Below are 17,576 nucleotides of genomic sequence, written 5' to 3' on the forward strand. Positions count from 1 at the left end.
CTGACCAGAAAAGAAGGAAACTAGATGCAAAGAGTGAGAAGGTTATATTTGTTGGATATGACAAAAACTCCACAAATTATAGATTATTCAACCCAACAACACAGAAAATAGTGATATCTAGAAATGTGTTTTTCAATGAGAAAATGTACAGTGCAAAGAAAAACAATGTGATCAAGATAACAGCTGAAGATGATGTGACAATTTTTGAAATACAAGAAAATGAACTTGAAGAGAGACAAGAAGAACAAATAAATGTTAATAATGAAATAGAAGTTTTACAAGATGTTGACAATATACCCAACTTGAGACCACAACGAAATAGACGTTTGCCAGCCAGATTAAATGATTTTGGGGTAAATTTTACTGAAGTTGATATACCACAGACATATGAAGAAGCCAGTGTCAAGTAGTGACAAAGAAAAATGGAAAATTGCCATAAATGAAGAGTTTGATGCACTATTTAAAAATGAAACATGGACTATGGTTAAGAAGCCAGACAATAAAAACATTATAGACTCAAAATGGGTGTTCAAAGTCAAGAGACACCCAGATGGCTCAATAGAAAGATATAAGGCTAGATTGTGTGCTAAAGGATATGCCCAGAAAGAAGGTATAGATTACAATGAAATTTTTGCACCCACAACAAGGTATGACTCCATAAGAATCTTGTTAGCTCTAGCCACAATAAATGACTATGAAATCATGCAGTTCGATATAAAAACTGCATTTTTATATGGACATCTTGACGAAGACATGTTTATGTCACCACCTCAGGGACTAAAGTGTGAACCCGGACTAGTGTGCAAGTTAGATAAGTCGTTGTACGGTTTAAAACAATCACCACGGTGTTGGAATCGAAAATTCTACTCGTTCTTGGCTAACTACGGTTTTCAAAAATCATCAGCTGATCAGTGTGTTTATACTGGATATGTAGACAATATTAAAGTGATCTTAATCATTTACGTTGATGATGGTTTGTTATTTTCTGAGAAAAAGATAGCAATAGAGACAGTTTTATGTGCGTTAAAAGACTCTTTTGAAGTGACCGTGTCAGTTGGGAACTATTTTGTCGGACTAGAAATTACAAGAAACTTAAAGGCTGGTACAATGTTTCTAAGTCAAGCAAGTTATACAAAACAGATAATAGATAGATTTGGTCAACAAAATGCGAATCCTGTAAGTACACCAGAAGATATAAGTGCTGACTTAACAGGTGAATCAAATAAGAGCATGTTAGAAAATGAAATGCCATATAGACAAGCTGTAGGTTCATTAATGTTTTTAGCCGTAGTGTCAAGACCTGACATTGCACATGCGGTGGGAGTAGTCAGCCGTTATACAAACAATTACAATGCAGCACAATGGAATGCCGTCAAAAGAATCATCAGGTACTTAAAAGGCACAATAAATTATGGCATTTGTTATGACAAATTCAATCTTGTTAACATGCGTGGATACAGTGACGCGGATTATGCAGGTGATAAAGAAACTCGTCGTTCCACCACTGGCTACGTGTTTAAGATGGCAAATGGTCCTATTACCTGGACAAGCAAGAGACAGACCTCGGTATCTTTATCAACAACCGCATCTGAGTTTGTAGCTGCATCACAAGCAACAAAAGAGTTGGTGTGGCTTCAAAACTTTTTATCAGATCTTGAAGAATATGCAAGTTTGCCTACCACTCTATATATAGACAATCAGAGTGCAATAAAACTGATTAAAAATCCAGAGTTCCACCAAAGAACAAAACACATAGATGTGAAGTTCAAGTTTGTTCGTGAAAAGTATGAGCTTGGATATATGTTTCCAGAGTATGTTAATACAAAAGAACAAGAAGCAGACATCTTCACCAAAGCATTGCCTAAAAATCAATTTGAAATGCTTAGAATGAAAATTGGAATTGGGACGACAGAACAGAAATAGTAATTTGTTTTGTTAGTTAGTTTTGAATTTATTTGGTGGACATTTGTTATATTTTTTTATTTAAAAGGTTTGTTTATGGGTTGAACAACTTAACAAAAAGGTGGGAGTATTGGAATATGTTTTTGTAATGTTCATATAAACCACCCTTTAGGTTGTTATTTAAAATGTTTTTAAGTAGGTTGTTGTTGATAAAAAAAAATGAGTGTAGTTGTTGAATAAATAAAAAGTAGTTTTTATGAAAAGTCAAATCTCTAGTTCTTTCTTAAATTAAATATATAAAATCTAATATCACAATGAAAATTTGGATAAAATGAAAACTGGATAAAATGTTATCAGAAACGCCCTTTGCGTTAGTTATCGTATAAAAAGAATATAAATTATTAGAATTCCTAAAACAAATTAAAAATTCTAGACAGATTGATTAGATCTCAAAATTACATTACAATAGCAGTTCAAGTGGCTTGGTTTGAAGGACCAAAGGTTAACTAACCGTTTTTTTTTCTTGACACTGTTGCATTATAATTTAATGTTTATACACTTTATACACAACTGTTGTTATGAGAAACAAAATAGTTATTTATGAAACAGTTCGTGAAGTACGCTTTTTGCGAACGCACGCGATATTTAGAGCACAAGCGATAGCGGCGCGAGTGCTATACATAGCGTAAGTTCGCAAAAAGTACTTCACGCACAGTTTCATACAATATTTTATCTACTCTACCATAAACAAATAAAAAAACTGTAACTCTTCGTCACTGGAATTCATTTCTATTCTACAATTTTTAGAACTTTGACATTTAAAAATTCTGACTTCTTTGTATCAACAATGTAATTGTATCAACAATGTATTAATTCAACTAAGATGATACTGTGTGACGCAAGAGAGTATTTTTTTAAACAAGGATTTGAACTTACTGCAAATAAATCAGCGGTGGTGTTTTTCACGCGACATCACTTACCAAATATGCCCAGCATTGTGATTAACAACTTAAGTATACTCGTTCATAAGCACTATACTTATCTTGGTATTACATTGGACACCAAGTTAACATGGGATGAACACATTAATAAGTGCTTAATAAAATGTGAGAAAAGTTTAAATATTCTTAAAGTAGTTAATCGCTATCGATGGGGTGTTGACCCTAAAATTAACTGAATATTTATCGTGCATATACCAGGTCCATTCTCGACTACGGAAGCATTCTATATAGATCTGCCACAAACAGTCGCCTTAAAAAACTAGATCGCATTCAATATAAGGCTCTGCGATTAGTTCTAGGTGCGCTCAAGTCTACGCCTATAGAGAATCTTTTAGCCGAATCCATGGAGCCTCCTTTACATTTAAGACGACTACTTTTACCCGAAAAATTTATTCTTAAATGTCAATCTTTTCCTATTTCCATGCCAATTCTCCTATTTTAGCAGTGGCATACTCGAACGTCTCTCAGCACTTAAACAGTCCAGGTGAATTAACTTTCTTTAAATCGAGTTTTAATATATCCTATGCCAATGTTAATGTTTGGCTCCCAAATTTTGACACTGAGAATCCAGTTGACTTTCAGCAACATATAGCCAAGCTTGATAATCCATGCAGGATTTTCACGGATGGTTCAAAATCAAGATTGGGAGTTGGATGTGCTGTATATATTCCGGATCACCAAGAATCCTTGATGTTCAAATTAGATAAAAAATGCTCCATATACACTGCAGAAATGTTCGCGATTTATCAAGCTCTAGAATGGGCTGTCAACAAAAAAATTTCTAACAAGCAAATTGTAATTATGTCAGATTCAAAGTCCTCGTTAACAAAAAAATTTCTAACAAGCAAATTGTAATTATGTCAGATTCAAAGTCCTCGTTATTAGCTCTAGAAAACTCACGTAAACATTTATTTAAAAATAGCCTTGTCAAAATTTTAGAAAACCAACTAAAGCTACTGGAAAACAGACTTCTGTAACTTTCGTCTGGGTAAAGGGACACATTGGTATTTCCGGTAACATGAAAGCAGATTTTTTTGCTAAAGAGGCAATCTTAAAAGGATCAGAAATAACTTGTCTAGACAGAAGCGATCTAACAGCTACTCGCAAGAAAAGTCTGAAAGAAAATTGGGATATTGAGTGGTACGCTTTCTGCATTCGAAGCAACAATCTCTACACCCAAAATTTATCCTATTTTACCTACTGAGCCTTTTGCGCTCAGAAGTTATCCCAATAGAAATATATATTCCATTTTTAGTAGATGTCTCTTTAATCATGCCACTGTCAAGACACACCTCTATCGATTTAACCTATCCGAATCGGATCTTTGCGATTGCAATGGATATGTTGATAACATTAATCATTGGTTGTTTGAATGCAAACATAATGATGATGCAGTTAAGTATATGATGCACAATCTGATTCAAGAACAAATACCTTTCCCACAAAATAATGCTTCTCTTTTATATTTGTCTCGTCGAAATTCTAAGATTAAACAAATCATCTGGGAGTTTTTAAAAAGGACTAAGAGGAAAATTTAACTTGCACTGAATGAATCCGGTTGAATGTGTTTAGCAATAATTATTGTTTGTTTTATGTTTATACACTCACCGGCAGAGAAAACGGGCACCCCAAAAAATGGGTCATTTTTAATGTCTTGTATTTCCTAAACCTGATGTCCGATTTAAGTAATTTTTTTAATATGTTATAGCCTTATTCTTTATCAATATCGCTGTAATAATATTGTTGCTAGACAGGTACATTGTCATTGTATACAGGGTGTACGAATCAAACTGTTTTTTTCTCAAACTTTGGAACACCCTGTGGAATGTTCTAGCTTTTATAAAATACTGAAATTATAACCAAACTATAGCCTCAGGTTTTCTTAACATTCTGTTTTTTTATTCATTCGCTTATGTTGGATAATAAAAAAGTTAAGCACTTTAACAACTACCCCTGTTTTTCGTTAATACAGGGTGTTTTTAAATAAGTACGGCAAACTTTAAGGGGTAATTCTGCATGATAAAATAATGACAGTTTGCTTTATAAACGTATGCCCGCAAATGCTTCGTGTCCGAGATAGGGGGTGTTGAAATTGTTCTTACAAACTGACGATTTATTTATTTCTCTAAAACGGTTTGTGATATGCAAATGAAATTTGGTAGATTTTAAGAGGTAGTTATTGCGCATTTTTTGGCATACAATTAAGAATTTTATATTCACCATTGGCGTGCATGCGGGTATAAATATTTTAGATATATCCCGTATGCACGCCAATGGTGAATATAAAATTCTCAATTGTATGCCAAAAAATGCGCAATAACTAGCTCTTAAAATCTACCAAATTTCATTTGCATATCACAAACCATTTTAGAGCAATAAATAAATCGTCAGTTTGTAAGAACAATTTCAACACCCCCTATCTTAGAAACGAAGTATTTGCGGGCATAAGTTTATAAAGCAAACTGTCATTATTTTATCCTGCAGAATTACCCCTTAAAGCTTGCCGTACTTATTGAAAAACACCCTGTATTGACGAAAAACAGGGGTAGTTGTTAAAGTGCCTAACTTTTTTATTATCCAACATAAGCGAATGAATAAAAAAACAGAATGTTAAGAAAATCTGTGGCTATAGTTGGGTTTTAATTTTAGTATTTTATAAAAGCTAGAACATTCCTCAGGGTGTTCCAAAGTTTGAGAAAAAAGCACAGTTTGATTCGTATACCCTGTATACAATGACAATGTACCTGTCTAGCAACAATATTATTACAGCGATATTGATAAAGAATAAGGCTATAACATATTAAAAAAATTACTTAAATCGGACATCAGGTTTAGGAAATACAAGACATTAAAAATGACCCATTTTTTGGGGTGCCCGTTTTCTCTGCCGGTGAGTGTACTTTTGTAATATTGTCTCCCTGTGAAATTTTATTAAGTAAAAAAATTTACTTAATAAAATTTCACAGGGAGGTAATAAGAATAAAATTGTATAAAAATTGATATTGAAAAAATTAAAAAAAAAACAAGAAAAAAGAAATAAAAAAAAATAACAAAAAATATTAAAAAACAAAAAAAAAACAAAAAAGAAAAAAAAAACAAAAAAACAAAACAAAAAATAAATAAAAAAGTATAATAAATTATTAAATAAAAAAGAGAAAAAGATTAAAAACACAAAGGTCTAAACCTCAGCGGTGTCGAACCGGGTTGAAGCGTTAGCGCTGTGTTAAAAAAAACTTATATATTTATTAGTATTAAGTATGAGCATTTAGTTTTTTTGTCAATTTCACTATTTGTAAATTAATTTAAGTTGGTTAGGGCCATGAATGAAGGGTATACCTGCCGGTCAATTTAATGTTTCCACCCCCCTTTTTGGTTTTTTTGCTTTTTATTGATTTCAGTATCTACCTATGTATGTATGTGCGTGCATAGGTATTATACGTGCACATATGTACGTAATCTTATTATATTTGGAATATTGCACAAACAGTAATTTAGTATCTATCGTGGCTGAATGGATCAAGTAATCCAAAGCCAATAAGGAAAGAAAAAAAAACGAAACAAAAGCAAGTTTGACATTTAATAATGCGTTAGTTAGATGGCTCTACTCGAGTTACTTGGGAACAAAAAAAGAATGAAGAAAATTGCTTCTTGGGAAGCCGAGAAAATGCATTTTTTTAACGTATACCGATTTTGAACTTTGAGATTACATTTTCTCCAACCTAATTTTTGATTGGAATTTTGCTATTTTTGGCAATTTTCACTCGTAATATCGATAGTTTTTATTATAATAATATATGTTATGAGTATTTTAAAGATATGAAAATTGGTGTGGAGAAACAGGACAAAAATAAAAAGGTGATGGTTCGAAAATTGTGATCCTATTGTTTATATCTTTGCCGTAAATGCCGGTCAACTTTGACCAGTTGTATCTCAAGAACTACTCATCATAATTAAACGTTTTTAATATTTTCAATGTTATTAATTTTGCTATTAGGATTGAAAACTAACTTCATCTTTCAATTGCCAGATGACGCTAGTCACCTAATACCTTCACTTCGGTTGCAATGGGTGGGAGAGACTCTCGACGCTAGTCAATAGGGATGTTCACAAAAAATTAAAAAGTCATTTCAAACATGTAAAACGATTAAGAAACACCCTAGGAATAATTGTCCAAAATTTCAACAAAATTGAAAAAGTCTTTCTATAAAAAATCTTTATTAGAAATCTAGCATTATTTTAAATTTCAAGAACGCTTCTCTATTGGCCTGACGTCACTAGTTGCATACCCCAAGCGCGCGCCATTCTCATAGTGTTACTGTTTACCTGTTTCACGTTTCAGGTCATTTTATTTTGTTCTTTTCTTGTTTTATCAGGGTTAAAATGGAGTTTTATAGTGAATTTGTTTAGTTTAAAGTGGATAGACTGTTTGTAAGGACATATTTTGGGTTTTACAAAAATAAACAAATAAAATGGAAGAAGGTTTTCAGAAAGCCGATTCGTATAAACTACCGACTGTAGTGTAGATGTAACAATGGTGTATGATTTATTGGCATCTTGTAAAAAAATAAATCTACCACAGCTTTACTGAGTGTATATTCCATATAATTTTCCATGTCTTCTTTAAGCTAAAAAAATAAATGCTTAATACTCCACAAAAAAAAATAGAGAAAGTTGTATGCTTGCATTGTACGCATGCATATTGTATAAATACATTGGCTGGTTATTACTTTACCTTGGTTAGGTGTATTAAAAATATTTTTATTCTTCTTCATGTGCCTTGTCCGTTGTGGACGTTGGCTATCATCATGGCAATTTTAATTTCATTTGAGGCGTTTCTGAATAACTCGATCGATTTTTGTCCAAATCATTGGCGTAAGTTTTTAAGTCATGAGTGTCTTTTCTTCCGGGTCCGCGTTTGCTCTCTATTTTACCTTGCGTTATCAGTTGGAGTATACGATATTTATCATGCCTCATGATATGACCGAAATATTTAAGATTTCGTTTCTTAATTGTAAAAGAGATTTCTTTTTGTTTTCCCATTCGACGCAATACCTGTACGTTGGTGTGGGTCGCCCAGGATATTTTGAGGATACGTAGGTACACCCACATCTCGAATGCCTCTAGCTTTTTCATTAATGTTTCCATTATTGTCCAGGCCTCTGCGCCATATAGCAAGACCGGAAATAATAACATTTTAGCAGCCGCATTTTTAGTGGGAGAGATATTATGTCGCAATGGGTGAAAATATTTCTCATGCATATTGTTAAATGTTGCTATGTCCTTTTCAACTCTAGATCTTATTTCGGTTGTTTCGTATTTCGAGTTGACAACTGTTCCAAGGTAAAAAATATTTTTGAACTTGGGTATTATACATTTTCATTTCAACCAATCTTTTCACTAAATTATTAATGATTTTAATATAATATAAAGTCATACCTACATCCACATGTAGTTATTTCAAGGTTTACTTTTACTGTATGTATTATTAGAATCCCCTTTTTAGGAATATCCCAGTTTAAGGAATACAAATTTGAGGTCCCGAAACTTTTTCATTTACTCTTTAAGGGGGTAGGTGCAAAATCTTGGTCCAATGCTATTTAAATTCATTCATTTTTTTCGAATCCTGAGAAAACTAATAAGTATTTTTGAAAAATGTAAATGCAGAAAGAACAATTACATTATTACCAAGGGCCGAAAGTCTCTGGAAAACTTCTATAATGTTTATTTTATTAAGTTAGTTCTTTAAGTTAGTTATTTTAAGTTCTAGCTGCAACAAACCATTTCTATTTCTGTTTTAAATTGGCTGGAACGGTAATAAAAATCTTGTCAGAACTGTTTTTTGATGTATTTACACACCCAGGAACAAAACACCACTTATTTGGCTTTATTTTTAATAATGAAATACGTAAAAAACTGCGCACATTCAAATACACTGAGTAAATAAGTATACAAAACTAGTCGTCGATCAAAGATGTTACGACTGCTGACGTCACAGACCGTAGCCTCGCTGCAGGGTACCGTTTTTCTAGCCTCCAAGAAAATCAACATTATGAACTCATTTATCTTAAAAAATATACATTTTTAAAGAGTTTTATGATTGTTACCTTATTATATACCTTGTAATCTATTGAATTTAACTATATTTAAAAATTAGTGAACATCCCTATTGGGGTATGGAGAACAGTGCCTACGTTCTTTCCGATGAGGCTCCAATAAGAGCCGAAAATCGCGATTCAGAGGACTGGACTGCGCTCCGTATTCTAATTGAAAAGTAAGATTGTTTTGCCTTCGCATTGCAACTGAATAAAAATGGTATACATTTTTATTTTATTTTAAACGTTTTTTCTTTTAAAAGAAGCGTCTTGCCGCTTTTTTTCCAATACTGTTTTCATCGTTTAATTTAATTTAATATTTCCCGAGATATTCTATTTGTTTATAAGCCAAAAAATTGTTTATAATTTTAAAATATTCCTGAGGCCGCTTAAATAGTCCAATTTCAATTCCGTAAAGTGCATTAGATAGGTACAGTGTCTTTTCATACAAAAATCATAGTTATTCTTATGTATCATAATTATTGTGGTCATTATAGCGACCGTAAATTTTTAATTAGCAATTCAATTGTTGCTAAACTGTTCATTCAATTTTGATCGGCTTCTGGAATTATAATCTATATGAAAGGATCTTTTATATTACCAAGTTATTTAATTATTGATGAACAATGACTTATCTAAAATTTTAGTTGAAAATTTAAAATTTTGTTGGAAAAATCCGCATTTTACGGGGAAAATTTTCGTCGAAGTAAATCGGGAACCACACGTCTCTATGCAGAATTTAATTACGGTGAATTTTATTTGAGTGTTTTTGGTGTAAAGTTAAAATCTTTGGAGTTATAGAGGAAAAATTGAAAAAAACACGATTTTCGGGCGCCATTTTGTTTATAAAAATGTAGCACACTATCTGCGGCCTTTGCATACCTATATTATTAATATATAGAATCATAAGATTCGATTCCAGCAATAAAATTGCTGGTAAATAACTTTTCCTTGTATTTTGCTAATTTGCCCAGAGTGCTAGTAAATAAATAAATCACATTCAACTACTTTATCAGTTGTTTTAAATTTCATAAAAATAATGTCAGATATTTTATTCCTTAGGTAATATCCCGACTGTATCTGTATTCTGTAATTGACCTTGCAATAAAAAAACAAACATTGCCTTGTATACTGGTGTCTATATTATTTGATATTATTATAACAATGTAATCATAATTTGATCATAATTTTTATGAAGTGGCTACTACTCCGTGATCAGGATTAATATTTATATTTATATATTTTCGATTAACATGAGTTGTTTTTTGTGCAAGAATGAATTATCTAAAGAAGAATTAAATAAAAAAATTAGATGCGATCTCTGTAATACCCAGTTTTGTCAATCATGTTCTGGGATTAGCTCAACTGAAATAAGAGTTTTGCAACTTGCTAGCACTAGAAAATTGAAGTTTGAATGTGAAAACTGTCAATCATCTGCAACCATTCTCAATCCTGCTATTGATGTTAAGTTTCAGGCGCTCCAAAAGCACTTTGAGGCTTTACTAGATTCGATGAACGCTGGCTATCAAAAATCAGTTGAAGAGCTAAAAAATGAGATTGTTATACTTCGTGAGAGCAACATTCAGATGATTCATACATTAAATGGGTGTAGCGGTTCAATGTCCTTGTTAAACATGAACGCGACATCACTGGCTAAGGACACTGTTGTACTATCCCCTTCAGTTCCTTGTCCACCACCTGTATTCGCCGAAAATGTCTCAGGGATTCCAACTGATTCCATACATGGAACAGCTAAATATAGGACTACTAGTTCAAAGAAACCACCCAATGTTAATCATAAAAACAACGTTTCACGTTCCACTTTTGCAGAGGTTGTTGGTACCGTTGCTGATGCTGATTTTGCCGGAGTTGAGCGAATGAGATTTATTCACTTAAATAATATTAGCCCTGGTGTATCCGAGCATCAGGTTTGTGATTACATAGTAAAAAAACATTCCTTGTTGAAGAAAGATTTTTCAGTTAAACCATTGACATCTAATGATTACTATTGCTCTTTTAAAATTGGTATTCGTCAATCTTTCTTTGAAGCTATGCTGCAGCCAGATGCATGGCCTGCTAGGGTCACAGCTAGAGAATTTGTGTCAAGACCTCCTCGACTGTCTCGCAATGCAGGCAGTTCACGTACAAATGAATGACTTTTAGGTAGTGTCAATTCTGACGAACTGAATATTTGTGGTCAAAATGTTAAAGGTCCACGTGCCAAGTTATCTATACCGAAGCCCAGCATTTCCACAACAAATTATAATGCATCAAATGGGTATTACAGTGTCTATTATCAAAATGTTAGAGGACTACGGACCAAATTATCTATATTGAAGCGCAACATTTCCACAACAAATTATAATATTATTATTTTTACTGAAACTTGGTTAAATGGTGAATTTCACGATGGAGAATTAGGTTTCGATGACTATAATGTATACAGAAGAGATCGTTCCGCAGATACGAGTACCTTACAAAGAGGCGGTGGAGTTTTGATTGCAGTTCACAAGTCCCTCACAAGCCGTCAGTTGGACACTTCTCGAACTATTGAAAACTTGTTTGTTGTAGTTGGTAATAATTGTCCTCAAGTGATAGGTAGTGTTTATATACCGCCAAAGGCATCATTAGATGTATTTGAAACATTTTGTCAGGATGTAGACACACTTACCGAAGAATATTCTAAAGCTTGTTTTCATATATTTGGCGATTTTAATGTTCCTAATTGTCACTGGCGAATGAATAATCTGGCATCTGTAGCTACACCTAATGTACAAGCTAATCTTCTTGAAACTAATGCCATTGATTTATTATCAAATATGGTTGCATTCAATAATCTTTTTCAGTGCTCGAATATTGTGAATGAGAGAGGTGTTCTATTGGATTTAGTATTTTCTCAAAGTCTTCTCATAGTCTCAAAATCAATAGATGATCTCATTACCCCCGATAATCACCACCCTCCACTTGTAACTTCTTTAAGATTTAAAAATACTAACACTGATAACATTCCTGAACAATATTATTACGATTTCAAAAATGCAAACTTTGAGGTTATTAATGATTGTTTAGGTGCAGTTTTGTGGGATGATTTGCTGTTGGGTAAGTCTTTAGATGAAATGATTAATATATTTTACGATGTCTTATATTCAATAATCGAGATTCATGTCCCCATCAAAAAAAATTCTGCTAAGAAATTTCCTCCGTGGTTTACACCTGAATTACGGGAACTAGTTATACGAAAAAAAATGGCACACCAAGAACACAAGACACTGTTGAATTTAGACAGTTACGACAAATTTTCGTGTCTTAGATCTCAGTGTAAAGTACTCTCTAAACAATGCTATAATCAGTTTGTGAGTGATGCCCAGTGTTCTATACAGGCTGACAGTAGGTTGTTTTGGAAATTTGCAAATGCCAAAAAGGACCAGAATTCTCTACCTTCTGAAATGTTCCTTGATAATGTTAGGTCCAATTCTACGTATGAATCTGCCAATCTGTTTGCTTCTCATTTCCTATCCGTGTATCGTAAGGACAATATAACTCAACATCAAATACTCGTAACTGATAGTGATCAGATTGTTTCTAATTATTCTGTTAGCATCTCCGAAGTCTATCAACATCTAACTAATCTGAAACCACGGAAAGGTCCAGGTCCTGATGCAGTACCTCCTATCTTATTGAAATACTGTAGTTTTGTATTAGCTCGTCCCTTATATTATATATTTAATGAGTCATTATCATCAGGTCAATTCCCAAGTTACTGGAAATTGAGTTATATAACACCAATTTATAAAAGCGGTAATAAGCATGATATAAAGAACTATCGTCCTATATCTATATTAAGCACCATTCCCAAACTGTTTGAAGCCATATTAACAGAACATCTATCATTAGTATTTAGGCACAAAATAGCGTCTCAACAATATGGATTTTGCAGTGGTAGATCTACAGAAGTCAACCTTCTATATTTTATTAGTTATATAACACAAGCAATGGAGGCAGGTCATCAAGTTGATGCTATTTATACAGACTTATCAAAAGCATTTGACAGAGTTAATCATGAGCTCCTATTAACTAAACTTGAAAGTTTTGGTATCACTGGATCGTTACTAAAATGGTTTACAGATTATATTTCCAATAGAAAACAAATTGTACGTTTTAACAGTATTAAATCCAATGAAATTTCTGTAACTTCTGGCGTACCACAAGGATCCCACTTGGGACCTTTATTGTTTAATCTGTTTATTAATGATATAGTTAAAAGTTTTCACCATGGTGTGGTACTCCTATTTGCTGATGATTTAAAGGTATTTTCTGTAATAAGGTCAAGTGAAGATGCTGAAAAATTGCAAGACGATTTGACTAAACTTCAAAGTTGGTGCATCAATAATGGTATGGAACTGAATACAAGTAAGTGTCATGTCATGCGTTTTTATCGAACCAATAACCCTTTACTATATGATTACAGTATTAATACATCTGTTCTTTCATCACAAACTGTTATCAAAGATCTTGGAATATGGCTAGATACCTCACTAACTTTCCATGAGCACTTTAAAACCATCATTAACAAATCTTTGAGGCTTCTTGGATATATCAAACGAGTTACTTCTGATTTTACGTCCATCCAACCATTAAAGATTCTATATTGTTCGTTAGTTAGACCTCATCTGGAATATTGCTCTTCGGTGTGGTCTCCATATTATCAGTTGTATAGTGATAAAATTGAGTGTGTGCAACATAAGTTCCTTAGACATGTTGCGTTTAAACTTGGCCAGTATATGCATTATGACGATATTTTACAGATGTTAAATATTACTACTTTAAAAAGCCGTCGATTACATCACGACTTAATTCTATTATTTAAGCTGGTTAACTCACAAATCGACTGCCCAGATATGTTAGCCAAAATTGATTTTGCAGTTCCCAACCGCCAGACAAGACAATTGGTTTCATTTTCTGTACCAATGCATAGAACAAATTATGCTCATTATTCGTTCTTATCTCGAAGCCAAAGAATTGCAAATCAATTTCAGGAACTCGACTTTTCCTACAGCTTAAACAGATTCAAGGCCGTATTGTCAAATATCACTTGACGACGCTTATTATCAGATGTAGGTAACTACTTTTTATGTTTATTATTTATATTATGTCTGTGTACTTATATGTTTAATTGTCTTGTAATTTTTAGCTTATAAATGTTTTATTTTGTTTTAATCATACTTGTTTTAAAATTGTACTAAATTTGTAAAATGGGTTCGCCCGTAAATAAATAAATAAATAAATAATAAGAAAAAAAAGCAAACATATTGGGAATAAATTTTGTTTATTTTTTTAATATCATACTTCAGTTTTAGTCCTTTAAATATATTTTTTGCAGTTGGTAGGTATTTAAAATACTTTCTACAGTGAGTAAAGTCATGACAAGGATGATACTAGAAAGAATGAAAGAAACTATAGACCAGTTGTTAAGACCAAACCAAGCAGGCTTCAGAAGTAATAAAGCATGCACAGATCATATTAACACATTAAGAAACATTGTCGAACAAACAATAGAATGGCAGAGTAAAATATATAAAATTCATTGACTTTAGACAAGCCTTTGAACGGATTAACAGAGAAAAAATGTGGGAGATATTAAAAAGATATGGAATTCCATTAAAATACATAAGAATTATCAAAATGTTCTATGAAAACTATACCACACAATGGGAAACTCACAGAACCAATCAACATAGAGAGTGAAGTCAGACAGGGGTGTATTCTATCGCCAACCATATTTTTGATCTTAATCGACTGGGTCATGAAGAAGGCAACGAAAAATAAAACAGGAATTAGATGGAATGCTTTTGGTCAGCTTGAAGATCTAGACTTTGCGGATGATATATATGTCTGGTGTCCGAAAAAAGACAACATATGCAGAAAAAAACAGAAAAGGTGACAAAAGAAGCAAGAAAAATAGGATTAGAGGTTAACACAAGAAAAACCAAACTTATGAAGATAAATTATCACTATATATATCACCAAATTATCACTATAATTAAGCGAAACCGCCTGCAGTGGGCAGGATATGTAGCCCGGGCCCCTGAATTGAACATGATAAAAAAGATTCTAACAGCGCAACCTGTGAGAATGAGAAAACGGGGTAGACCAAAGCTGAGGTGGATGGACGGGGTAACACAGGATGCCGAGAAGATCGGAGTCGGCAACTGGAAAATGCAAGCAAGGGACAGAACAGAATGGCGTAGAAAGCTTGAGAAGGTCGAGGCCCTCTAAGGACTGTAGCACCAAGATGATGATGATGATGATGAAGATAAATACGCAAAGAGAAATGGGTATATTCATTGAAGGAGAAGAAGTAGAAAATGTACAGAAGTTTTGCTATCTGGGAAGCATAATTGATGCTAGAGGTGGAATAGAAGAGGAAATTAATGGAAGGATAACATAAGCCCAAAATGTGTTCTATATGCTGAAGAAAACATGGGAGTCCAATAAATTAACAACAAAAACCAAAATCAGGATATTTAATACAGATGTAAAAGTATTTTGCTATATGCAGCGGAAACTTGGAAAATAGAGAAAAAGATTATACAAAAGGTCCAAACATTTGTAAATAGATGCCTTAGACGAATAGTGCAAATATACTGGCCAAATCGGATAAGTAACAAGGAACTTTGGAGAAAAACTAATCAAGAGCCGATAGCGAAAACAATAAATAGAAATGGAAGTTTATTGGACACGCATTAAGGAAAAATGAAGATGATATAACTAAACAAGCCCTGGATTACCAACCAACTGGAAAAATAAAACAAGGCAGACCAATGACATCCTGGAAAAGAAATATTACCAGGGAGCTAGAAGACAATGGGTTAACATGGAAAGAGGTGAAAGCCCTGGCCAGAAACAGAGATGAATGGAGGGAGACTGTAGAGGCCCTATGTTCCAAATGGAATTAAGAGGAGTAAAGTAAGTAAGTAAGTAGGTATTTAAAATACCTTCTAATTTAGAATTCACTTTTAAAACTCATTGAATACTACTTAGTTAAATTCGAAATCTGGATTTATAAAAACTAAAAAAGATATAGATATATGATAGGTAGAGAGTCAGATATATCATTTTCATATTTTAAAAAATTTAAATTTCTTTGGAGTGTTCAGATATTTTAAAGTGTACCTACAATTAAAATTTAAAATGAGAAAACAAATAGTAAATTACCCGCATATTTAAAACATTCAGCAATTTTCTCGACACAATAAACTAATTTAAACAAACTATACTGTTCAAACAAAAAAGACAGTTGTTTTTAGAAACAAGTCTTTTTTATGTAGGTCTGTATAATGATAAACTTTTTCTTACTTTTACAAATAGGTAATAATAAATAATAAAATAGGTACATGTTGGAAATGTATTATTTATGGTTTGACTTACCTATTCACTTAATTAAACAAAGGCAACAACATTTACATAAAATATCCTTTGTATTATGACCTAACACAATTAACACATTATGCTTAGAGTACCTCGAAATAATTAATACATATTTATTATTATTGTCTCTACACATACACATCACATTATGACACAAATCAATCAAAATAAAATTGACAGTTGACAGGAATCAGCTGTGTACTCCGTTAAGTCACAGAACATTCTATTCTGTGGTTAAGCTATGTTCCGAAATTTCAGATATAGTCCATTCACTCAGTTCAGGAATATTTTGACAGATTTTGGCATTGAAATTTAAAGGCTGTATGACACTATACATTTTCTTGTATCATTTCTAAAGTCCACTTTACATCAACAATAAATTGGACAAGAAATTGACCAAGTTATTCAAGGCCAAATTTGACGTGTAAAAGCACACTTTGACATCTAAGTTTGTTCGTTATAAACTTCACGTGAAGAAATTGACGAAAAAGAAAATTGTTCTATTTTTTCATTTATTTGGCGTGAATTCAGTGTCACCAACCTGTGTCCATTTGGCGGGAAGTGGAAGTTGGAAGTAGAGCTTTTTGTTTATTATTATTTGTTGAGGTTGAGTCTTTCATGTTCATGAATTCATGACAACCTAAAAATTTTGATTGGAAAATGCATATAAAGTCCACTTTACATCAACAATAAATTGGACAAGAAATTGACCAAGTTATTCAAGGCCAAATTTGACGTGTAAAAGAACACTTTGACATCTAAGTTTGTTCGTTATAAACTTCACGTGAAGAAATTGACGAAAAAGAAAATTGTTCTATTTTTTCATTTATTTGGCGTGAATTCAGTGTCACCAACCTGTGTCCATTTGGCGGGAAGTGGAAGTAGAGCTTTTTGTTTATTATTATTTGTTGAGGTTGAGTCTTTCATGTTCATGACAACCTAAAAATTTTGATTGGAAAATGCATATAAGATAAGGGGGTGGGAAAATGGAAATTAGTGGCTTTTTTGCAGTTCTGTCTGTTAGTTTTGCTCTGGCTGGGTCTCTTTTGTTTAAACAATTATGTAAGTATTATAAAAACGTTTTCAATTTTCTGTATTCTTTAGGAAACGAATTATTTATGCATATTATTACCTGTAAATAGTAGTACCTATT

General features: G+C 32.7%; 1 protein-coding gene across 3 annotated transcripts in view; it reads right to left on the reverse strand.

Annotated features, from left to right (window-relative positions):
- The window catches only part of LOC126884696 (protein croquemort), a 125,309-nt gene extending 108,725 nt beyond the window's left edge, over window positions 1-16,584 (reverse strand). For 2 of the 3 annotated variants that reach the window (XM_050650801.1, XM_050650800.1), the window contains exon 1: window positions 16,211-16,231. In XM_050650801.1, the coding sequence (XP_050506758.1) occupies window positions 16,211-16,216 (6 nt within the window). In that variant the 5' untranslated portion in view covers window positions 16,217-16,231. Of the gene's footprint in view, window positions 1-16,210; window positions 16,232-16,423 lie in introns of those variants that run through there. The other variant, XM_050650803.1, reaches the window with a different exon arrangement.
- Window positions 16,585-17,576: the final 992 nt, after the last annotated feature.

Source organism: Diabrotica virgifera, chromosome 5 (assembly GCF_917563875.1).
Source record: "Diabrotica virgifera virgifera chromosome 5, PGI_DIABVI_V3a".
Classification (NCBI taxonomy): Eukaryota; Metazoa; Arthropoda; class Insecta; order Coleoptera; family Chrysomelidae; genus Diabrotica; species Diabrotica virgifera.